The sequence below is a fragment of the Artibeus jamaicensis genome, unplaced genomic scaffold, assembly GCF_021234435.1.
Source record: "Artibeus jamaicensis isolate MK-2021 breed Jamaican fruit bat unplaced genomic scaffold, CSHL_Jam_final contig_1132, whole genome shotgun sequence".
In the NCBI taxonomy this organism is placed as follows: domain Eukaryota; kingdom Metazoa; phylum Chordata; class Mammalia; order Chiroptera; family Phyllostomidae; genus Artibeus; species Artibeus jamaicensis.
In genome coordinates this window covers 8123398-8146681 of record NW_026521221.1, presented here as the reverse complement: position 1 = coordinate 8146681, position 23284 = coordinate 8123398, and the positions used below count along the sequence as shown (strand labels likewise).

Genomic DNA, 23284 nt, shown 5'->3' with positions numbered 1-23284 from the left:
ATGGCTGAGGTGCAGGAGCGGGGTTGGCAGCTGCAGCGGGCTGCCCAGGGCCACACCCTCCCCGGACGCTGTAGGGAACTGCCTGTAGGTGGCAACTGGCTCAGCTCTGCCCTGCGGGGCGGGGTCCCCCTAGCTCTTTGGGGAACCAGACTCTGCCTCCTCCTGCATGGCTCCTGCCCACCCCACCACCCCCAGGCTGCCCTCCAGGCCCCAACAGCAGCCTCCTCTGCCCACCCCACGGAGCATGGGTTCAGGAGAAGCAGGCGCTCGTGTCCTCAGCGGAGCTGGCTGTGGACCTGGCAGGGGCCAAGTGGCTCCTGGAGCAGCATAAGGAGCTGGGGCGAGAAATCAAGGAGCTGCCTTCAAGCCCAGGATGTGCAGCAGGAGGGCAGCAGCTGGTAGAAAGCGGCCACTTCATGTTCCTGGAGGTCCGAGCACAGGGGTGGGCCTGGCACTGAGCTGGGCACAGAGCCCGACGACCTCAGGCCTCGGGACCCCCGGCAGGAGTGAAGCCCGCAGGAGAGGGAGGCCGGGCCAGGGGTGGAGAGGGAGGGGCCAGAGGGGAGGGGCCGGGCCTCTCAGCCTTCCCTCAACACTTGCGCTGTGCACGCCAGCCCAGCCCCACCTGGGTGCTCTGCCCGACCTCTCACAGGAAGCCCCCTGACCCTCCAGGCGACAGAGTGTCTGCAGGAGCTGGAAAGGCAGTTGAAGGCACTGGAGGAGGCCTGGACCCTGCAGAGACTGCAGCAGGGGCTGGAGCAGGCTGGGGCCTGGCTGGCCTCCCGGGAGGATCCTCCTGCTGGACACCAACTGCGGGGCAAGGCCCTGCCCCCTTGCCCGCCACTCTAGCCAGCAGCTCTGGCCAAGGGCAGCTTCCACTGCTCTTGCTTCCACTGGCCACCCAGGCCGGCTGCAGAGGGCGAGGGGAAGGCCCTCGCACCCCCCAGGGCCTGGGCCTCACGCTGGCTTGCTTCTCCCCAGCACTCAGTGTCCGATGTGGAGCTGCTGCTCTGTAGACAGCAGGACTTAGAAAAGCTGCTGGTGGGCCAGGAGGAGGAGTTTGTCCAACTGCAGAGGAGGGCAGGGGTGAGTGAGGCTGGAGTGAGGGACCCCCAGGATGGGGGCCTGAGGGCTGTGGCGGGAACAGTCCCAGCCTCAGCCTGAGGGAGTCGGGGTCTCTCCGGGGCACTGAGCCCACCTCAGACCCTTCAGGGAAACCCCATTCTTTCTCTTGCCGGCTTCAGGTTGCCATCACCTCCATATCCTCGTGGGCTGGGTGGCCACTGTGGACTGGGGTGAGAGGGAGTCCCCTGGGCTGCAGGGAAGCGGGCTCCTGGGTGGGGTGGGTGTGGGAAGGAGAGGCTGGGTACACACACCACCAGGGCCCCGGTGCCCTGACCTGGCTCACCTTGCTCCCTCCCCGAGATGGAACCGAAGCTCCTGCAACAGGTGATGGGGCTCAGATGAGGAGGAGCTGTCCCTGGGCTAACCTTCCCGCCAGCACAGGTCCCTTGGGAGCTGGTGGCCAGGCACACAGCTGGCTGCAGCCAGGTGTCCCAGCTGGGCAGCGAGTATCCTTAGCCACCACCATCTCTCTCTGGAGCAGGCAGCCAGGCAGCAGGGTCCCAGGGGGGGCCATGGGGGTAAAGGCCACACCGGGAACCAGGGCTGAGGCGGGGGACGGGGGTGGTCGACAGTGAGGTTGGAGGAGTGGACACCTACCCACCTTTGCACAGGGGGCCTCCTCGTCCCCTCTGCTGGTCCTGACACTTCCTGGGCCCCGTATTATACTTTCAAGATGTGAGAGCGCCCCTACCACGAAGGGGTCTGTGGAGCTCAGGCAGCAGCTCCTGCCTGAGGGTGGGCAGGCAAGTGCCAGGAGACTCCTTCTCTGGGTAGCCCCTGTCCACAGAACCACTCGAGGGGCTCTGAGGGGCCAGGTCACCTGGCCCTGCGGCACTGTGGACTCTGGGTGCACCTCCCTGGCCCCCCATTCTTAGGGTAGTTTCTTCTCAGAGCCACTTCCCAGCTCTTTCTGCCAAGCCCAGTAGAGGGCGGGACTCCTCTTCCAGTTTCCTCCTAAGCTGTTCCCTGGCTTCCCCTTCCACCCCAGGAACCTTGGTCCTGGCGCAGCTGGTGCCACCTCAGTGCCTTCTTTCTGCAGCCCAGCTCAAGCCCCTGGGGCGGCTATAGTGCAGTCTTGGGGGGCAGCTCCCCAAGCCTGTTCCAGCAGGGGAGGATGGCAGTGGATGTACTGGGAAGTGGAGGGGTGGGGGACACAGCACAAAGGCCCACTGGAAAAACGCTGATGGTTTTGGTGACCCCTGCCTGTCATCTCTCCTTAGAACACGGCTTCCACAGCTGCCCTTGACCTTGTGGGAGCCCCACTGGAGAGTCCAAGGGAGCACCATGACAGGAAGCTTACTCCCTCTTCAAGGTGAGGGCGGCATAGGGAGAGGCGCCGGCCCAAGACGCTGGCTCAGCAGGCGGGGCCTCCCCAGAGCAGCCAAGGGGCTGGAGCCAGGTACCCCTGGGAGGCAGGGGGTTTGACCACGGCTGTCTGGGTGCAGGCCGAGCAGTGGGGCGGAGACCCCCTTTGCAGCACCATCTAAGGGGCAGGCTGAAAGCTGGCATGGAGCCCTGGGCAGCGTGGCAGGTAGGCCCCAGGGGAATGCTGGCGGGTGGGGGCGGGGGGACACTGACTCCCTGGGCTTCAAGCTGCTGGGGTTTTATTCATCTTCGGAAGTTTCACATCTAGTACCTACACAACCTTCAAGGTAAATGGGACTTACTGTCTTTTTGCAAAGAATTTAAGGCCCAGAGAGGGTGAGCAACTTACCGAAAATCACACAGCTACTTAGTAGCAGAGGTGGGGCCAGGCTCGATTCCCAGGTTGCCTCTTGGTCCCATCAGCCTCCTGTGGAGTCAGCCACTCCGACTCCCCCGAGCCCACCCAGGACCCTCGTGGGCTTTTCCAGGCCCCGGTCCGATCCTGGGGTCTTCGCCATCCTTCAGGTCCTCACGTACCCTGAATGTACCTCCCTTGGGGGGTGATGTGGACACTGAGTGGCCAAGCTCAGCTCTGCTAATCTGGGGGATGCCGAGAAAGTGGCCCCTTGGACCCTCTGCATGGAGGGAACGTGTTCAGGGCGTATCCTGAGGCTGCTGGGCCTCCCCCAGGGGGCCCGCCGGGTCCCTCCCAGTCTCTGGGTTCCTGGCCCCGTTCCTCACCATCTGTGTTCCCCTGAGATTACCCTCCAGAATCCCCGAGGGATTCTGAGTTTCTTAGCTGCCAACATTTGGCCTTCTAGGAGGTGAGATGCACTGGGTGGGCCTGCCCCAGGGGTACCTGGCCTGCACCCCCACATGGACCAAGCTTGGTGCTCAAGGGCCTCCAGAAGTGGGGGTATCTTAGTCGGTCTGGGCTGCTAGAACAAAAATACCACAAACTGGGTAAGTTATAACCAGCAGACATTTATTTCTCACAGTTCTGGAGACTGGGAAGTCCAAGATCGAGGAACAGACAGCCTGGGCATCTGCTGAGGGCCGGCCTCTAGCTGCAGGTGGCGCCTTCTTACTGTGTCCTCACACGGTGGGCGGGGCGGAGGGGCTCCCTGGGGGATTTTATAAGGGCTCCGCCCTCAAGACCTAATCACCACCCGAAGGCTCCTCCCATCAGTGCCACCTTGGGGTTAGGGCTTCAGCATAAGAATCGCTGGGCCGGGCAGGGTGGGGGGAAATACTACAGCCAGGAGGAGAGAGCCTGGAGCGACTCTGCCTGCAGCTGGCCGAGCATCAGGCCTGGTGTGGCCAGTGGCCAGGGTCCTTCCCTTGCTCTGCAGGCCACAGTCTAAGCCCAGAGCTCACAGCCAGACCCCTGGACCCCCTGGCTGAGCGAGCTGCTGAGGAGGTGCCCGGCCCGGCCACTCCGCTGAGGTGGGGCACCAGGGCCGTGCCTCCACGGCCAGCACAGACGCTGCCCTCCTGAGCGGAGGTGCTGAGACTCAGCCCTTCGCTGCTGGTGGATGGAGTCACCGCCACAGTGGAGACCCTGACCACCCCCGGGAAATAGCCCCTGCACCCACCCCACGTGGTGGAACCCCGCTCGCTCTCAGCAACGACAGTAGAATCAGGGCCACGAGTCTCCCTTTCCCCACAGCTTTCACGGCTGCCCCCCACTCTCCTCGCTGGGGGAGACACAGGGGTGCACGGACGGCCACCCACAGCCCCTGGAGCTCCCGCAGACAGCCGGCCCTGCGGAGGACTGCGCCAGGCTCCCAGCACTGCTCCTGCTTAGCTGGAGCTGAGGTGAGAGGCACCCGGGTCCCTCTGCCCCTGCTGGAGAGCTCACCTGGCTCTGTCCACCTGGGGCCCACACAGCCCTCACTCCTTGTTCCCCCTCCCGTCCCCGCTCTGTGCCTCCACCCTCTCCTGCTTCCCCAGTCCACGCACCCCGTGCCAAGGAGAAATGGTGGGGCCTTACTGTCCCAGAGAAACCAGGAGTCAGGACGTCGCCCAGACACACACCCACAGACCCCTAAGCCCACACACACCACGCAGACAGACGTGCACAGAGACAGTAACACGGGTACAAGAACAAGGAGCCCCACAGACACACGGAGAGACACACGGACGGTGCGGAGGACCGCCCACAGCATCCTGGGCGGCCGCCACGCCCGCAATCTCCGGGAAGTGTCCACTCACACTCCTGCAGGGCCCCTGGGCTCCCACCTACGATTCAGGTGAGGTGCTGCTGAGTGAACGGCCTGTCCTCCTGGACACGGGCTACCCGCGCAGCCATTTCTCCTGCTCTGTGACTCCGGCTACATGCCCAGGACAGGGACTGAGCGTCACTGGGCCAGGGCAGACAGGTGCAGGGAGAACCAGTCATCTCCCTGCCATCCCCACACCATGCCCACTCCTAGTGTCCATCACACACACACCCAGCCATGACGAGGGGGTGGCCAGGTGTCCCCGGGGAGTTGGCAGCCTGGGGCGCTAGGCACCTGGTTCACTCTGCCTTCCTGTCCTCGCCACAGGCCTCGGCCCTGAAGCAAACTCTGAGGGGCCACCAAACCTCAGGGCTACAAGTGAGGACACCATCTCAGGGACCCGAACAAGACTCAGCTCCCAGGGCCCTACTGACTTCGGGGCGAGACGGTTCCTCTCTCGTTAAGAAACAGGACCCCACCACCAAGGTCAGAGCTCAGTGGAGCTGTTCCTCTAGCCTCTTCCTTCGGCTCATCTGGTCCCAGCTCTGGCCGCCCCACTGGGGGATGGGAAGCAGCCCTCTGATTGTGTCCCTGACCAGGTGGGGACAGGGCCGCCAGCTTTCACTGCCTGCAAGTCTGCTCACCTGGGCAGGGCCAGGGCTGCAACAGCAGAGACCCGCCCCCTCACCGCCTCCCACCCCCGAGACCAAACTGGCCTCCTGCCCACTTTGCTGGGAGCAGATGACCCTCGTTTCAGGGGAAGCCCCTGCTGACTTGCTGGCTCTGAGAGGCGGTTGGGAAGACATTTTGTTTCTTAAACCAGTCCTTGCCCTGTGCGACCAAACGTCTGGAATAACATGTCCCTTCGTAACAGCAATGACAGATCTCAGATAATGCCTCACGTTGGCACGGGCCTCTGTAATGCATACAGCGCTCGATGTCCCTCTGTACAACTACTCGAGGCAGCAAGGGAGTGAGCGCAGACACCGACATGAGCAGTGCTACTGCAGGTGTCCCCACCTCTGACCCTGGCTGACTCTTCTCCTGCCTCGAAGCGTCTCCGGCCCATCCCACGGGGCCCAGGCTGCAGCCCCTGGTTAGAAGGCTCGATCTACCCAGAGGTGTCCATGGCAGGCTTGCTGGTGGCTTCAGTGCCACATCAGTACCACATCTGAGTGACGCTAGGTACACTGTAGGGGGCCCCTAAGAGGGCTGGGAGCCCCCGGCAGGGCCATCTGCACCCCCAGAGTTCTTGGAATGCCCAGTGATGACGGTCTCTGTTCTAACTCAACCAGAGCAGCTGGACAGGCCAGGATTGAGCCTGGGAAAGTCAGAGGCGGCAGGCCGGGCGGGCACCCCGGGCCAGGTGCCGCTGTTACTGGGGCTTGCGCTGCCTCCGCCGCCGCATAGCCCCTCGCAAGGCCTCCAGCAGCTGCTCCCGGTTGTTGCAGATGTTGTAATGCGTCAGGCGGAGCAGCTTGTCAGCATCCTCCTGGCTGTAGGTCACCTTCGAGTAGTGGTAGGGGGAGTCGGACGAAGACAGGTTCACCGCCCCAGCCTCCTTCTCCTCAGCTGCCCGGGGGACGCCTGGTGGGGAGAGAGCGGCCTGACACACGGGAAATGCATCCTTGGGGGAGACCTGAAGGACGGAGGCGGTGGGACGAGGGACAGGGCCGGGGTGGCGACTCACCAGGGGCCGAGTGCTCCTGGAAGGAGTCGCTGACCAGGGGGAAGTGCAGCACAGCAGGGGCTTCAGGACAGTCGGGGTCCGAGAACAGGCGGCACTCCGGAGGCTGGCGCTGCTCCTCCGGGCTGGGAGAGATGGGCGGGAACGGGATCTTCTGCTCTTGGCAGAACCGGCCCAGGAGCTGCAGTTGCTGTGGGATGGGCAGGATGGCGTCAGAGGGCTGCTGACCGAACGTGGCCGTCTGCGCACACACCTTGGACTTAGGGCCTGATGGCCGACTCAGACCAGTGGGCCCGGCCAGACCTGGAAACCCACTCAAACCTGACAGCTCCTGCTGCAGCCCCACCGGGCTCAGCTGAGTGGGGCTGCTAGCAGCGCCCAGATTCTGCAATGGGGAGGCAGAGACCTTGGCTGGACCAAGGCGGGGGCCCCAGAGGTCCAGCACCCACTGGGTGTGTGGGTACAGCGAAGGGGGCCCGAACACAAAGTACATTTCAACATGCTTCCAGTCTGCCCACCACTCCAACTCCCTGAGCAGAGCGAGCTCCCCTGGTTGTGGACTTTAGGAATTCAGTTCCCACTCACAGTGTCACTGACATGGCCCTAAGGGAAGGTGGGACCATCCAGGATGCCGAAGCAGACTGCCCTGGTGGCATAAGTCCAGATGTCAGGCCAGGCTAGGGGTTCCCCACCGCCCCCCAAGCCTGCCTGCAGCCCACCTGAAAGGCTCCGTGGAGGTTATAATCCAGCGACAGGATGAGGTCCACATCCCGTGTGGGCTGCAGGAGGGGCGGGCAGCTGGTGTTGAGAAGGTAGCCAACATCCAGCAGGCAAAGGTGGGGCTCTGTGGGTGTCAGCTTGTTGGGGAGCCCGTCCAGTTTGGTGGCTGGAAAGGTTGAGGGGACGGGGTGGAGAAGCGGCTGTCACAGGTGCTGGGGCACCAGCCCCTCGAGCCTCGTGCCAGCTCCGTGCTGCCCGTGAAAGGAGACTCCGCCCTCTGGCCCTGCTCTCACCAAAGAAGCACCTCCACTTCCTGAGGCCCTGAAGGTGGGCCCCAGTCCCCAACATAAGGAAAGAAAAGGGGGCTCTTGCTCCAAGCAGCCTTGGGGACCAGGGGTCACAGAGTACAGGTGTGTGGGCCAGGGACCCTAGGCTCAGGCAACCCCAGGGGGACTGGAGAGCCGGGACCGGGGGAGAAACAGACACCTTTCCAGGTGGAGAAGTGCGGGTGCTGGAAGTAGTCCTTGTGGAAATGGAGGCCGTGCAGGAAGTTGTGGGCGGCATGGGTGAGTGGCCGCCACGTCAGAAGGTTGGTGAAGAACTCGGCTATCCTGCCGGCCACCGAGGGAGGCTCTTCTGTCCTCAGAAGTGGGCTCTGCTCCTTATCTGCACAATCAAGAGGGAAGGAAGTGGGGTGTCTTGCAGGAAATGGGTACCCCTGGGCCTCTACCCCAGCCTCTATGGACTCTCAAAGGCCTGAGAGCCGCCCCACCTACCCCGAACCCGCCCACTGGCGGCCCCGCTGCACGGTTACGAGGAGTCCAGACACCTACCCAGGCCGGCCTGATCCCGTGCCCAGCGGTCCCAGAACTGGCTGGGCTCGGAGGCCCAGTATAAGCTGTCCTGGAGGTTGGCTGCATACAGATTGCTCCAGATACCTGAGGGGACATGCAGGGAAGAGGATCGCCCACCCCGTCACCATCCTGGACCAGGAAACATTTCCAGGACTGACCTGGGAAGGTCAAAGCCCACCACCTCCCCGGGGCCCATTCTCCCTACCGCCCCAGCTGCTGCAGCCTTCCAGCCTCCTCACCTTCCAGGAAGCAGATGCGGGACTCAGGCAGCCGCTTCATCAGGCGCCCCATGAAGAACTCAGAGCCGAAGAGCTCGGAGGGGATGTAGGCGCCGTACTTGGGAAAGCCGACCTCGTAGGGGGAGAATTCGCACCACTCTGTGAGGAAGTCACCTTACCGTGAGGCCTGAGGACCCTCGGCACCAACACAGCCACCACGGGCTTCAGGTCAGGGTGGTCTGGTGACCTGGAGGCTCAGCCTTCCTGCTGGCACTCTGGGCTTGAGACCCAAGGCCCTCACCCCAATGCCTGGACAACAGTCTGGAAAGCGTGGGAACTGTCCAAGAAGATGAGGGTATAACACCCCCTCCCCCTGCCAACCCTGACAACATGGGTCTCAGATCCAGGTCTCTTACCTCCAAATTCGAAGGTAGTCAGGTTCTTCTCCTTGGTGTTGAGGGCACAGTAGATGGGCAGAGGATTCTGACCTCGACTCAGAGCCTCCCGCTGGTCTGAGAGTTTGTGGTCATGGGCCTGGGGTGAGGGAGATGACTTGAGCCTAGAGCCATGGCTTCCCGGTGCCCGGGGCTTTCCCATCCCCGCCACCCAGGCCCACTTCCACCTCTGGACCTCATTGTGCAGCAGCGCCTCATTGATGAGGGCCCACAGGTTGGTGAAGCAGGTGGGGTGGCCCAGCTGGGCACGCTCGGCCAGCTCCTGCCGGTACCGCTGCAGCTGGCTGGGGGCCAGCACACCCAGCTTGCTCTTTGTCACCTGGGTCTTCAGCAGCTCAGTGGGGCCTGCCAGGTCCTTCTGAGACCACTCTGGGTCCTCATAGAGGTTGGCCAAAGCCCTGGGAAAAGCCAAAGCCAGTGGGACCATCACTCAAGGGCCCTATTGTACACCCTGGGCTCTGTTCTAGGACAACAGCCTGGCAGGTGCCTCCCAGGGGTCCCCCTAAGCACACTCTCCCCAGCACACGCACGCTCTCGGCTCTTCCGATTTGGTCAGAGAGGCCTATGCAGTCTGAGAGCCTTACCACCCTCTCATCCTGCCACAACCCAACCAGCCACTCCCAGGCTCCTAAACTCAGTCTGCCGCCAGCTCACCAGGTGGATCCTGAGGCGCCTGTGATATAGGAAACGCAATCCAAGAGGCCCAGCTCCTTCAGGGCGGCCAGCTGCCCATAGAGGGAAGTCATTGCTCGGATCCCACCGCCGGTGGCCGCGATAGCTACCACTGGGATCTGAAAGACAGGGCGGCCAGGCCTCAGGGAGAAGAAGGCCAAGCGGCCAGAAGATGAGGTGGAAAGCTCAGCTCTCCCATAACTCAGGCTGCTCAAAATCTAATCAGGTCACTTGGGATCAGCTCTAGTCAGGCCTGCAGAGGAGAGTCTAGTCAGAAGTAGCCTCTTGAGGTTGAGGCTTGTCTAGGTTTAAGGACTCCAGGGAAAATGGACCAGATAAGTTCTAGGCCTTGTCTCCTCACCTCTAGCCCCTTAGTAGTCTGGTGATCACCTCTGGAAGCCACAGGGCCACCTCAAAAATCTCCCATGTATGCACCCCTCTCCCTCTTGCAAGGAGAGGTCATCTCCCTAGGAGAGGTGCAGGCTGCACCAGCAGGCGGCCCCACAGTGTGCATCCCACTGACTGGCCAGACCAGGCCGTCTCACAGCCAGGACCAGGCCATGGATCAAGAAACTATGAGAAGGAATGCTAGCCCAGTGGGGCGGCGTGCAAGCCCCAAGAGTCTCGGGCAATGCTCAGAATTCGATGTGATCGATTTCCTGACAACATCGAGAGAGAGAGAGGGCAGGGAGTGGGGCAGGCAGAGACGAGGCAGACCCAAGCCTGGCTGGCAGCAGTCAGCACAGGGCTCTGGGCCCAGCCCGCCCAGCCCCGCACCTCATCCTCCTGCAGGTCTCCATCGAGCTGCAGGGCCTGCTTCAGGGCCTTGGCCACCACCGGCTTCCTCCTGCTCAGGAAGGCGCACTCCTCTGCACAGGGCCCGCAGCCCAGCCGCACGGCCAGCTCCTTTGGTCTGAGTGGGAAGAAGGGCCCGTGAGGCAGCTCCCAAGTCTCATCGAGAACAGGAGGCTGCGTCTGCCTCCCTGAAAAGCCTGGTGCCATCTTGTCCCTTCTTCCCTCTCCCCGGCCCTCACCCCTCTGCCTGCAAACTGGCAGAAGTGCGGCACGTGGGTGACACGGGGAAGGGGTGAACCCAGACCCAGGCGGGAACGCGAGTGGGGGACACAGCAAAGCAGACACAGCAAAGCGGATTCGCAGACCCAGGGACACTGGTGACCGGAGAGGCTCCTCCAGGGTCCTGGGTGCAGACGGGCCCCTGGGTGGGACCCAACAGCACAGATCCACTGCCACCTCTCAGCGTCTCTCCCTCGTCCACATGAAGGTGACCGCTACAGGGGCCAGGAACCAGAGTTCCCACGTCTTTGTGGTGAACGGCTAGTCTCCCAGGCATGTGGAGGGCCAGGGCCGGCGACTCCCCGTCCCAGGAAGGTTAGCTAAGGTCCACCCACAACAGCCGCCACCAAAGTGGCTTGATTTCTGTCCTTTCTTGGTTTTCTTGCCCCCACTGTGCCTCAAAACACTCTCCTAACCTTCCACCTGCTTCCCCAGCCAAATGCTTATCAAGTACCTCCCAGTGCCAGGCACTTGGCTAGGCACACACCCACTCCGACTAAAGCTGAGATGCCAGGAAAATGTTAAAATGAGCCTCTACCTGCTAAGGCTCCCTGCACATCCTGCTACACCCTGGGGGCAGACCCTTGGGCATCTAAGAGAAGACTGCAGGCGGTTGTGCTGGGAAGCCGCCCCATCTCTGCCTTCGCTCCTCCAGGCTGTGCCACCGACTCTCGGCCACCATCTCTGGCTGCTTTCTTTCCCCCGTGACCTTTCTCAGAGCCCAGCCCAGCCACTCACCCTTCTTCTTTTCTCAGTTCCACCCTCATCAGAGGCTCCTGAAAATCATGAATGCGCCGGTCACAAAGGTGGGCCACCCCATAGTGTCCCCATGATCCCTTGGGCCCCCAGCCGTCCCCACAGGGGCCAGGCCTGACACCTGGAGGCGGGGACACTCAGAGCCTGTCCAGCACTTATCCAGGGCGTGGCCCGAGGACAGAAGCTGCCGTGGAAGCAGGCCAGCCCCTCAAGGCCTGGTGCCCGGCCCTGCCTGTGCGTCTGGCTTTCTCTGGTGACCTGTACCTGGGACGTAGGGAAGACGAGTCTCACTGCCTGGCCAGAGGGCAGGGCCCTCAGGGGCACCTTCAGCTGCTCCTGGGGGGCATCCTGCAAGGGGGATGAAAGAAGAACTAAGGCTCTCTACCTGTCCTTTCTGTCAAGGACTTCACCGACTGCCCCTGGGAGTGACAGAGAAGCAGCAGGGAGGGGGACACAAGGCCAGTGTCAGCCCCGTACTCCTACTAGGGCGCCTGACTCTGCCAGGGAGTGAAGAGGGACTGGCGGGCTCCCGGTGAGCAGAGGGACAGGCTGGGGGGAGTGTTGAGGGGGGAGGGGAGAAGGGGAGGCCCCTCTCGGGAGCGCACGGCGCACTACCTGCAGATGAACACTCAGCTCCTGCTCCCAAGAAGCTGGGCAGTGAAAGCAGGGGGAAGAGGCGGTGCCCACGGAGGCCTCCTGTGGACCCTCATAGGACCCGGGAACCTCAAGCTGAACTCTGCCTTCTGACCCTGGAAACAATAACCAGAGCAAAGAGGCTGGGCATAGGATCTCAAGCCAGAGGCCCTCACCTTACCCAAGGCATCTGGGGGGCACTTCCTCCGCCCCACTGTGATGCACCTCTGGCCCAGACCAAGGCTGGAGATGGACTTTCCCCTCTACAGCCCTTCTGAGGCCTAAGGGGGAAAACCCCAGCATGGATCTGCCCCCCAACCCCTCCTCCTGCCTGAGAGCTGAGGACATCTAGTGCAAGGCCCCCGCCAGGCTCCCCCCGAAAGGGGAAGACAAGTGCTGAGGGCTATCCCAGGGGTCAAGGACTCACCCTTCTGGTTCCCGGTCTCCTCCAGTCGGACGTGCAAGCAGGAGAGCTCCCGGGCCTGAGCCATGAGAGAGCCCCTCAGACACGAACCCTCCCTGTGACAGGCCCCCACCCTCCCAACACCCTGGTTCTTGTCCCTCAGCACTTTGTGACGGTGGCCCGAGTCACCAAACACTTGCTTGAGGTTGTGTCCTCTTGAGAAACTGAAATCCTAGGGTTCCCCCCGGCCCCCAGGGCAGGCCTGAAGCTCGGGGAGGACAGCAAGCAGATGGCTTGAGGGAGGGGTTCCTCACTCACCACCAGGATTCCATTACCAACGAGCTGCTCAGCACCATCTCTCCTGCAAGGAGGCCCCGGAGACCCTCAGTGGGAGCCCAGTTTCCCCGGTGCTCACCCCCCAAGGGGGCCCGGGCGCTCCTCCTCCGCCGCCGGATGGCTGCCAGGGAGAGGTGTCGGCTCCAGGTGCTGGGCCCCGTCCTTCCCAGAAGGACACACTCCCACCCGGGAACTGTCCCATGGCCCCGACTCACAAGCTCTGCAGCCGAAATTCAACTTCCAGCTGCTGCTCACCCTGGAGAAAGAAGCAAGTTAGACAGAATGAGAGAGAGAAAGGTGGAGGTGGGGAGAGGAGTAGGGAAGAGAGAGCGAGAGGGCAGATCCCAGCGCAGATCTGCTGGGGCTGCCCCAAGACAGCTGCTCTTGGCTTATGTGTCAAAAAGAGTGTTGGGGACGGGACTGCTTCTCAGGGGACTGCAGCTGCTGGTTGGCAGAAGCCTCTGGGATGCCAGGGAAGCCTCACAAGCAGCGCCCTCCCCGGGGCGGAGCCCTCCCCTGCCGTAGGTGCAGCCTTGCCTGAGGGTTCCGAGGGAAGATTTCTCGGCGAAGTTCCCCAGCCCGCAAAGTCCCCACGTCGAACAGCACCGACAGCACAGGGTCATCATTGGTCAGAAGGTCCTGGTCGAAGACTTGCAGCTGCAGGACATTCTGGAAGGGGACAGAGGGAAGGGCTGCAGGGAGGAGGGGTGGAGTAGGAAGGTGACTGGGGCAGGAGATGAAGGGCTGGGAGGGGCGGGCAGTGGACAGAGACGGCGAGAAGGGCCGGGCTGACTCCAGGCCCACCTTGAGCTGGCTATGAATTCGGAAGCGGAAGCTCTGATTCCAGATGGGGTTTCTGTTGTTCTGAACTGTGCGTGTCTGCAGCCTGTGGCCACAGGCCGTGGGCAGCCAGAGAGTCACGTAGTAGTCAGAGGGGGTCACTGTGGGAAGGAAGAATGAGCACCTGGTGAAGGACAGCCAAGGGCCCTTCCCAGCCTGGCCACCGTCTTTCCATCACAGGCAGCCCAGGAAGACCTAGACCCGAGGAATGGGGCTGGGTCAGGAGGCAGGGAGAGCAGAGTCCCCGCCGTGACTTCCCACCCAGAACCCCCACTCGGCGCCCCCCCCAGGAGGCCCCAGCACGCCCAGCCCTACTCACACCTCTTCCCTCTGTCCCTGCTCCACCCTGAATGCACCGGCGTAACTGTCGCCCTTCTGGGCCCAGCACTCACCTAGGTCCTTGGAGGGCAGGCCACGGGCCTGCAGGATTCGAACGGTGAGCAGGCAGGTCCCAGGCACCTTCGCCTGCAGAGGAGAGAGAAGGGGCTGGGTGTGCTGTAGGCAGAGAGACCGGAAGGAGAGAAGGGCCTAAGGGGAGGCCAGTGAGACCCCTCGAGGCCTAATCCTGGACCACAGGCACAGGCCTGCCCAGCCACAGCCGTGCAGGGGACAGACGCTGTGACCCCTGCTGAGGACGCCCGTCAACACTGACACACTGCTCTGTGCTGGCTCCGGGCCAGTCTTTCTGCACAGTGATTCATTCACTTACACAAACACCCGGTGTGTGGGGACCACCTATGACCAACCTCACCAGGAGACCGAGGCGGGAAGACTAGTCACTGGCCCAAGGTTCAGGGCCAGGATTGGACCAGGTCGCTCCAGGCTTGTGCTCTCAATCCCCACACTTACCTGCTTCCACGTGCTGGCATACTCTCCCTTCACCCCCATCCCCAGCTCACCCTTAGTAAGCAGACTTGAGGCTGGTCCTGGGCAGCAGGGGCCCAGGGAAGAGGTACGTCAGGACCCCAGCCCGGCCTAAGGCCCCCCCATTCCTGGCTGAGCCGCTCCCTTCTTCCAGCCCCCCACCCCTGGCCAGGGAGCAATTCTGCGAATGGGCTGTCTCCTGAGGTAGAGACAGCAATCGCCAGGTCACACCGCCCACAGGTTGTCCCGTCCCTCCCGTCCGACCAGGTCAGGCTAACGATGGCCCTCAGGCAGCTCCATCCAAAACCACAACCCTGGGTCTGAGGGTACGGATGCCGGCAGGCTGCCGAAGCGGGGAAGACCCGCGCCAACCAGCCCTGCCCTTCAGCCTCCAGCCCCACCTCAGGAAGGGCCCTGACGGAGTCCAGAGAAGGGCCGGGGAAGCTCATTGATCACTGTCAGCCCTGGAGCCCTCGCCCCAAGCAGCTGAGTCGGAAGGAGCAGTGGAGCAGCCACTTCCTTCCGAGGCCCCAGCACAGTGGCTGGGGGCCTGAGCCACCAGGGCCCAGGTCCGTGACGCCAGGGAGCTCCACTCGGAGCCTATCACAAGGGCGGGAGGAACCCAGGATGGCCCCTCGTCCCAGGTCCCTGCCTCTTCCCTGGCTTCTGCGCACCACGCTGGTCCAAGCCGACAGCTCTGCTAAGGAGCAGCATTAACCAGGCCCGGGAAAACCAGAGGTTAGAGTGCGGGCCCCGTTCTCCACCAGTCTTACCAGAGCCATGAGGCTGAGAGTCCTCTGGAGCGAGGAATGACAGGCAGTGGCTGGAAAACCTGGAAAACCGCGGACTGTCAGCTGTGTCATCCAGCACCAGGGATGCCCCAGCTGACTCCAAGCTCCTCCCTGGTCCCTCCCAGCCACCTCCGCTCCACCCAAGCCCCACACTCATTCCTGGACCATTCACCTGTCCAGGAAATGAGGCATCTTAAACCTGTACGAAGCCACTAACCTCCCTGTGGCGGTGGCTTAACACCCCCAAAATCCATTCTCTCCAGCCATCACCCCCTGTGCCCACCCGTCCAACCCTGCTTTCCCTCCTCACCTAGAGGAGGGACCCAGGAGAGCTCGCTGTCAGAGGCCGAGCAGGAAGAAACAGGAAGGTGGGGCCTGGAGGGACCACTTAGGTCTGGAAGCAGTGGGTGGGCCGAGGGCAACAGTGAACGGAAGAGGAAGAGCCATGTCCCCCAAGGCAGGGCCCTTCCCTACCTCCTGGTGCCGTGCCGGTATGGCAGGCAGACCCAGTCTTGACTGAAATGGTTGGCCAATCTGAGAGGAGTGCCCCGGGCCCCATGATGACCTGGCAGGGGTGTGGTTTGTTCTATGAAACAGCCCTTCAAAGCCGGCTGCCTCCGTCCTTGGAGCTGGGTGCTAGGTGATCACGGATGCGGCCTGTGGGTTGGCACTCAGGAGAGGGGGCTCTTTCATCTCCAGGGCTGGGCTGGTGGGGAGAGGGGCAGCAGCTTCTGTCCCCTCCTACCTGTGCTTCTTGTAGGAGGGACAGGGGTGACCCTCAAGGCACCAGACCCCACAGGCTGCCCCAGAGCGGGAGGGAAGGAGAGAAAAAGTTAGGAAGAGCTTTACAGACCCCAAACCAATGAGGCCTGCGCCAAAGCATCACTAGACGGGGGTCGGCCTCCCTGCTGCCACGGGCACAAGGGCTGCCATGAACGGAGGGGTCCTGGCACCGGAGAGCTCCTCGGGCCAGGCCTGGACCCAGCCCTCACCTCAGTCAGTCACCCTGAGATTTTCACCTGCCCTCACCAGACCACAAATAGCAACTTCAAGAGGAAGAATCAGCACACGCAAGTCACAGCTCTTTTTATTGAACCGCCCTTGCAGATACTATCTCCAGGCCTCACAACACCCCGTGGGGCAGGAACAGTCCTTACCTGTCTCACAGACAGGACACCAATGCTCCGAGGCACGAACACACCCCGGGTCACGGAGGTGAGAGGCCGTGCCACTGCCTCCCCTGGGTGAGCCCACCCCCACGCCCGCCTGGTGCCTTGTGGCCCTCCAGACCGCCCCTAGAGACCCAGCAGAGCTGACGGCAAGCCAAGCTGGGCCAGGAGCCAGCACACTCTGACTCCAAGCTGCCTCCGGAATTCACCTGGCCCAAGAGGGAAACGACCTCTTCCATGAGCTGTTCTTGGCAACAGAATTCACCAGGCTCCATCAGTCAAGGCCTGTGGCCTTAGTGAGGGAGTCAAGCAGCTGGAAGTAACTGTACTTGAGGTCATACTCCATGTCATACCAGAAATTCACTGCAGAGAGAACGAGACGCGAGCATGAGGGTCCCCCTACTCACCCACAGCCTCCCTCGCCCGCCCGCCAGATGCCCTGCTGGTCCTGCCGCTGGGTGATGGGCAGCTCCTCACCAGCAATGCAGGCATGAGACTGCTGGACGTGGTGGAACCACAGGGCTGGCAGGTAGAGCATCTCACCAGCCCGCACCGTGCAGCGCAGGGCCTGCGCCTGACTGTAGCTGGGGTACCGAACCAGATCTGGGGCCAACGGGTCCAGTGGGATCCAGGGCACCTGCAGACACAGCGGATGCCCGGACAGGCCCTGAGGCCCAGGCCCTCCAACGCTGTCTCCTCCAAAGGTAAACACCTCAGGCTCTGCCCTGCTCTGCACCGGGGGCCTCCAAGAGGCCCCAGCTCCTCTGGGCCTGCTCCTCAGAGCCCAGACTCGTACCCTTCCCTCCCTGGGGCCCAGGAACAAGATGAACACCTTCTCCATGGCCTCCTCATCCACCATCTTAAAAGAGCCATCTTCAGTTAGCTGGTAGGTTGCCGGTGTGTACATCTCTGAAACCAGAGGGGGAAAGGTGTGGGACCCCTCAAGTGGCCTACAGCTTGCCAGCCTCCACTTACTTATTCCCTGGGCACAGGGGCAAGAAGGTCAGGAGCCCTAGTTCGGTGGAAACACGGTGTTCACAACTCAGGCCCAGGGCATGAGCCCGCCCAGGGCCCTCGCTACCCTCCCTCCACCTTGGGCTGCCTGCTCCCCAGAACTCCTCCCGCAGGCCGAGTCCCTACCATAAGGGATGAAGGGCCGGTCACTGGGTGGATGCAGCAGGAAGTGTTTCTCTCCCGAGAGCACGCAGTAGAGGTTCTCATAGTGGTCCTTATGCACTGCCAACACAAAGGCGGCCCCGAGGGCAGGCACAGGAGGGGCAGACAATCATGCTGGGGCCCTGCACCCCGAGACGGCTTATGGTGTGAGAGAAGAGCACACCGTGTCGGAGCAGGTCTGAGGGGAAACCTGGCAGGGTTCTGGCATTTCTGATCTCTGTCCTCCGGGGACTTGACACTTGCCAGGCCCTGGGCTCATCTCCACCAGAAGGAAAATTCTAGCAAACAGGGCTCTCCTGAGTTCGCTCCCTGGCCCAGCAGGCCTTTGAAAAGCTTTCTAGGGACCTAGAAGAAACAGCACCCTCCACCTGCCACGCCAAGGGTGCCGTCTCCACCTGAGCTGTCAGGCGAGGCCCTCTCTTGTGTCCGAGGCCAGAACCCCAGGAGGAATCTTGGAGGAAAGTCGGTCTAACTTTTGGCCAGGCCCGACCTTCCCCACTTGGTCTGCCCTCCACCTGATACCTACAAGATGTCACAGCGGCTGCCTCTCCCAGCCAGAAGTTCACAGCATCGGGCATCTTTCCTGCAGGTCAGAGGAAAGAGGGTGAGTTGAAAGAGGGTGTCCCAAAGGCCAGGCTGGGAATAGCCACCTTACAGTGATGCCAGGCCAGAACTGGGTGGGGAGAAGAGGGGCTGCAGGAAGGGAGCAGGGAGAAAGGGCAGAGGCGGGCCACTGGCAAGGGGCAGCAATCTCCAGTAGTTCACTGATGGAAAGGAAGCTGAGGCCTGAGAATCTGAGTTTACTGCGTAACACCTAACCTTGTGGCCAAGAGCGTGGGCAAGTCACCACTGACGGGAGACAGTAAGCAGGGCTCCCCCTCCACTCACTCACCCAGCGCCTCGGAGGCCCAGGGCACGTGGGGCTCCAGATCAGGCAGCAGCTGGGGCAGCTCTGTGGGCAGGTTGGAGCATTGCTTCTGCACATAGAGGACTCCTGGGTGCTGGGCTCGGCCCTCCAGCACATCGAGCACACAGCTCAGAGGCAGGCGGCGCTCGGCAGGCATCACAAAGCGGTCCCCTCGCACGGCATCTGCGTAGCCGTCTGGGGTCACGGCCACACTCACCTCCGTGGAGCCCACTGTGGCTCTGGAAGAATGGACATTCGGCTTCTGCCCAGATGCCATAAAGCACCACCCACATCCCGCTGGGGCAGCCCCAACCTGAGGTAGGGGAGTGACCACTTCTGGAGGGCCGGCCAGTGCTGCAGGGCATTGCGGATGATGCAGGGCCTGTTGGGGCAGACCCAGTCCCGGTAGAAGTGAAGCGGAGGTGGAGGCTTGTCCAGGTAGGGCATAGCAAGAGGCACGCTGAGCTCTGAGAGAAAGAGGGGAGCAGGGGGCGAGGGAGAGATGAAGCCAACGGCACCCAGTCGCTGCCCCACTGTCTGCATAAGAGATGCCCTCCCTGGGCAGGTCACACTGTATCTCTAGACAATGCGCATTGGTGACCATAGGATCCCAGACAATCGGGAAATTTAAGGGAGAAAGCCTGACATACTCACAAGCACACGACTATGGGCCACAGAGGCGGACAGGGCCAGGGGCGTGCTCAGTCCATAACCCAAACTCTCCTTGGGGCCATGTCTGACCCTTAGCTTTCCCACTCTGGAGTGGCCGACCTCCCGGCATCCATTAGGAAAGGCGGCCACTGGGTGGTACTGGGAGCTCCGGCATGAACAGAGCTGAGGCCCAAGGTTACAGGCTGGCAAGGGGGCTGAGGCTCTGGAAAGCACTTTGTAACAGTGACATTTACCGAGCCCCTACATTGTGCTCAGCACTCAGCCTGGCCAATGTGGAGGTATCAAGGGATGATCCAATCAGCATCGCAGGAAGCTTACAACCAAACTGGGGAGACAGACCACCTCACAATACACAGGAGGAAAAGCAGGGCTACGGTGTCACCATCCTCAGACACGGGGCTGCTGGGAGCCCCGGGCAGGGAGCGCAGTGCGGGGTCTCCAGCGGCTCTGTGCCACCCCAATAAACCTCTCTTCTCCTGACTCTTCCTTCTCCCTCACTCCTGTCTGAGGGAGACAGCCTACTGACGGTCTCCAAGTCCTGTTGATTCTACTACCTCCTGTGTCTCTCAGTCTACCCCCTCCTTCCTTCCTCTGCTGGTATCCACATTCACCTACCCCCTTTGAGTCCTCAAACGTCACTTCAGTAAGACTCCCCCCACACCCACCCAGCTACCTGCTTAAAAAACTATAACCTCCCCAAAATCCTTATACCCCTTCCTTTACTTTCCTCTCTCCCTATCATTTATCATCATCTAACATACTATATATTTTACTTATCTAAACTGTTTACTGGTCTCCTGGTAGAATATAAGCTCCATGAGGGCAGGGATGCTTGTCCTGTTCACTGGTGCATTCTTGGGACCTAGAATAATACTGAGCACACAGTAGGCATTCAGTAAATGTTTACTTAATGGTTAAATTCAAGTCTCCAATATCTCCTGGTTGGATGGTTGCTGCAGTGAACTAACTGGTTTCTTGGGCTTAATTCAGCTCCCTCTCAAAGCGTCCCTCACCCTGGCCCCCATCATCTTCCTAAAATACAATCTCATCTGGTCACACCCCAAGCAAAAAAAATCCTTTGATGACTTACCACTCATCCTTACAACACTGTCTGCCTTGGCATGCACTCAGGCCCAGCCTACTTTTCCGGTCTGGTTTCCTCGCCCGGTGCCTGCACGTTACCTCACACCACTGAGGCAGCATTAAACTTTGTTCCTATTCAGACTGGAATGCCTTTCTCCTGGCTTTTACAAAGGGTTCAGGCCTTTGCTTTGTTATTTTATCCCTGAGGTCTAGCCTGAATGTCACAGCCCCCAGTGGGCAGTTACTGCATCCTGCTCCAAGCAGCCACCGCATTCGTTTTCACCTCTGAGGTCACACTCCATCTCTCACAGCCGTGTCTCTCCAGGCATCTCTGCCTTGCGATCAGTCAGAAAGTGAAGGTCACGAGATCAAGGATTGGAACTGAGTGGGAAGGCAGACCCTGGCGGGTCTGGGGAACACAGAAAAGGAAAGAGCTGGCATGTGTGCCTGCTTCACTGGCGAGAGGGTAAGATGGGCTCTGCCAGGCGGATGAGCCAGCAGAGGGAAGAAGCTGGCAGGGGGCCTTCCCAGCCACGCCGGCCCATCTAGGCAGTCACCCTGCGGGGTGCGGGATGTGGGGCTCAGTGAATCTCCCTGTGACTCTCACTAGAACTTTTAAAGTACACCACAACTGTTTTTTAACCCTTTGTACTTTCTTCAGCTACTTCGGTTTTACTTTCTTACCATTTAAGTTTTCCTGCAGAGAATGACTACTCTTTTCTCCTGGGGCTTCAAAGTGAGGGAATTTCAAAAGGAATCTAAAAAATTCCATTGGCCCCACTCTTCTGCTAGAAATTTAGGCGACCCACACACTCACAGTCTTTGCTCCATTCCAGGCGCACAGGCCTCTTCACTGTCCCCTGAACCACCAGGCACACTCCCACCGCAGGACATCTGCCCATCCGTGCCCTTCACCTGATGTCCTTCTCAGGTGTGCGCACAGCTCCCTCCCTCCAAGCCTGTGCGCTAATGTTGCCTTATCAAGGAGGCCTGCCCTGACCATATCGTTTAAATGTGTAACCTAAAGGACTCATGGACACGGACAACAGTGTGGGGATTGCTGAGGGAGAGGGGTATAAGGGGACTAAATGGTAATGGGGAAAAATACAATAAAGATTAAATTAGCTTTCATCTTTCGGCTCAAAGGAGGCAAAGATGCAACTTTCTTCAGTCATCCTAAATCCAGGTTCATCCGACACCAGCCGCCTCCACCATGCTCCCGAAACCCTGAGGTCAAAGTCATAGGCTCAAGGTGCACCGGCAGGGAAGTCTATGCCATGTCTGCCATGTCTGCCCTGGCCCCCAAGATCGGGCCCCTGGGCCTGTCTCCAAAAAAGGTTGGTGATGACATTGCCAAAGCAACCAGCGACTGGGAGGGTCTGAGGATCACAGTGAAACTGATCATGAAGAACAGACAGGCCCAGACTGAGGCAGTGCCTTCTGCCTCTGCCCTGATCATCAAAGCCCTCAAAGAACCACCACGAGACAGAAAGGAGCAAGAAAAACATTAAGCACAGTGGAACTATCACTTTTGGTGAGATTGTCAACATTGCCCAACAGATGCAGCACCGATCTTTAGCTAGAGAACTCTCTGGAACCATTAAAGAGACCCTGGGGATGGCCCACTCTGTGGGCTACAATGTTGACAGCTGCCACCCTCATGACATCACAGATGACATTGACAGTAGTGTAGTCAAGGACTACAAATGAAACGATTTCAATCAAAAGTCATTTGACAACCCCCCAAAAAAGATTAAATCAAAAATAAAAATAAATGTGTAGCCTGCCCTCCACCCTGACATCCCGAGGTCCATCACTCTACTTTTTCTCTCTCATAGCACTTATCTTGTAATCCCCTTCTACATAATTTCCTGAGTGTGTCTATGGCTCACTGCTTGTATCCTCACTTAGAACTGCAAGCTCTGTGAGGGCACAGACTGGTTTTGCTCAGTGATGCGTCTTAAGCCCACTGAACAGAGCCTGGCCCACTGATGTGCTTAAGCACAGCCATGGGCTACATGTTCAAATGTTTTGGTCAACAACAGGCCATAAATACAATGGTGGTCCCATAAGGCTTGTGGTGATGCTGGCAGTCACATACAAGTATGCATAGCACATACAATTACAGTACTAGGCTATATCATCTAAGGTTGTGTACACATTCTATGATGTTTACACAACAACGAAATTATCACACATGTGGCACATGGTTGTATTTATTAAAAGAACACTCAAAGTATTCGATGCAGCTCTACTGAAAACAATAGTCTGGGAATGACCTATACCCCTTACAGCAATGGGCTGATTAAGTAAATTACAGCACTAGTATCCACATGTGAAAAAGACTGCAGTGCAGGAATATGGAATGATCTCCAAGATACATAACAAAGACAGGTATGTTTAGCAGGCTACCATTTGTATGAAAAGGGAGGTAATGTGTGTGTAGATATAAACAGTATTTTTGGAAGAATGAAAACTGGAGTCTGGAATGGGAAGAAAGCTTACTTTATGTTATAAAACTTGTTTTTTAAACCATGTGCCCATGTTCTACTCACTGGTGAGAAATGACTAGCGAAAAATAGGAGAGAAGGGTGGGAGAGAGGAAGGGAAAGAGGAGGGTGAAAAATAAAAACCTAGCAGCGGAGAGGCAGGGATCATTTACACAGCTGCCCCCAATTCTCCCCAAGGTCTGAGCGGCCCCTAGCTTGCAGAAGTCTGCTCTTAAATGGAGTTCCAGTAGGAATTCAAAGACAGAGAATCCGACCAACTGAAAGACTTTAGGACAGGAAAGGGTGGAAAGGGAACACACCCCCGATTACTCAGTGTGGGGCTGGCGTGGGAAACATGACAGCGCCCAAATACTCAGTCACCCCAGGAAGCCACGAGGACATACAAACATGCGAGGAGGGGTGCTGAAGCCCTCCACCCGCGGCCTTGGGGGAGGTTCGACAGTGACCGGAGAGGAGGCATAAACTTGTCACGTGCACGAGAATGTGCGCTCCTCGAGGGGACAGTCTCGTGTCTGCGTCCCGGAAGCACCAGTGCCACACGATTCCGGAACCCGGTCCCCGGCTTGCCCGCGGCCCCTCCCGCGTCCTGAGATTGATTCGCAGCCAACGCCAGGATGCCACAGCCTGAGCAAACCCACTCACCTCTTACCACCGCCGGGAATTCTCGTAACTCCCTCCGTATGGCGTCCAAAGCCACCTCCGCCATAACAGCGCCGCCACCGCCCCACTCCGCCGTCCCCGAGGCCCCGCCC

General features: G+C 60.1%; 3 protein-coding genes across 4 annotated transcripts; 1 reads left to right on the top strand and 2 right to left on the bottom strand.

Moving 5' to 3' along the window:
* SPTBN5 (spectrin beta, non-erythrocytic 5) lies at positions 1 to 5887 on the top strand. The gene is made up of 12 exons (XM_053665269.1): positions 1 to 70; positions 196 to 428; positions 673 to 762; positions 850 to 1086; positions 1245 to 1295; positions 1737 to 1868; positions 2346 to 2437; positions 2571 to 2656; positions 3489 to 3563; positions 4160 to 4308; positions 5040 to 5579; positions 5768 to 5887. Exons 1-12 carry the CDS (start codon positions 1 to 3, stop codon positions 5885 to 5887), a joined length of 1875 nt encoding a protein of 624 aa, XP_053521244.1.
* On the bottom strand, positions 5566 to 16474 carry PLA2G4B (phospholipase A2 group IVB). Of its 2 annotated transcripts, XM_037161723.2 has the most exons (21): positions 15326 to 15408; positions 14998 to 15047; positions 13753 to 13825; positions 13325 to 13461; positions 13058 to 13189; positions 12736 to 12776; positions 12503 to 12545; positions 12209 to 12263; positions 11764 to 11897; positions 11413 to 11496; positions 11131 to 11168; positions 10096 to 10231; positions 9301 to 9437; positions 8822 to 9044; positions 8608 to 8725; positions 8213 to 8350; positions 7953 to 8057; positions 7606 to 7785; positions 7119 to 7285; positions 6403 to 6589; positions 5566 to 6299 (listed from the first exon to the last, which is right to left on the bottom strand). In XM_037161723.2, exons 2-21 carry the CDS (start codon positions 15004 to 15006, stop codon positions 6088 to 6090), a joined length of 2349 nt encoding a protein of 782 aa, XP_037017618.2. In that variant the 5' UTR covers positions 15007 to 15047; positions 15326 to 15408; the 3' UTR covers positions 5566 to 6087. The 2 variants fall into 2 exon arrangements, with proteins under 2 accessions (XP_037017618.2, XP_053521813.1); XM_053665838.1 differs by lacking the exons at positions 14998 to 15047; positions 15326 to 15408 and adding an exon at positions 16394 to 16474.
* Positions 16077 to 23284, bottom strand: JMJD7 (jumonji domain containing 7). Its single transcript, XM_037161726.2, has 8 exons — positions 23175 to 23284; positions 18581 to 18734; positions 18253 to 18506; positions 17887 to 17943; positions 17325 to 17420; positions 17017 to 17093; positions 16662 to 16821; positions 16077 to 16547 (listed from the first exon to the last, which is right to left on the bottom strand). Exons 1-8 carry the CDS (start codon positions 23236 to 23238, stop codon positions 16459 to 16461), a joined length of 951 nt encoding a protein of 316 aa, XP_037017621.2. The 5' UTR covers positions 23239 to 23284; the 3' UTR covers positions 16077 to 16458.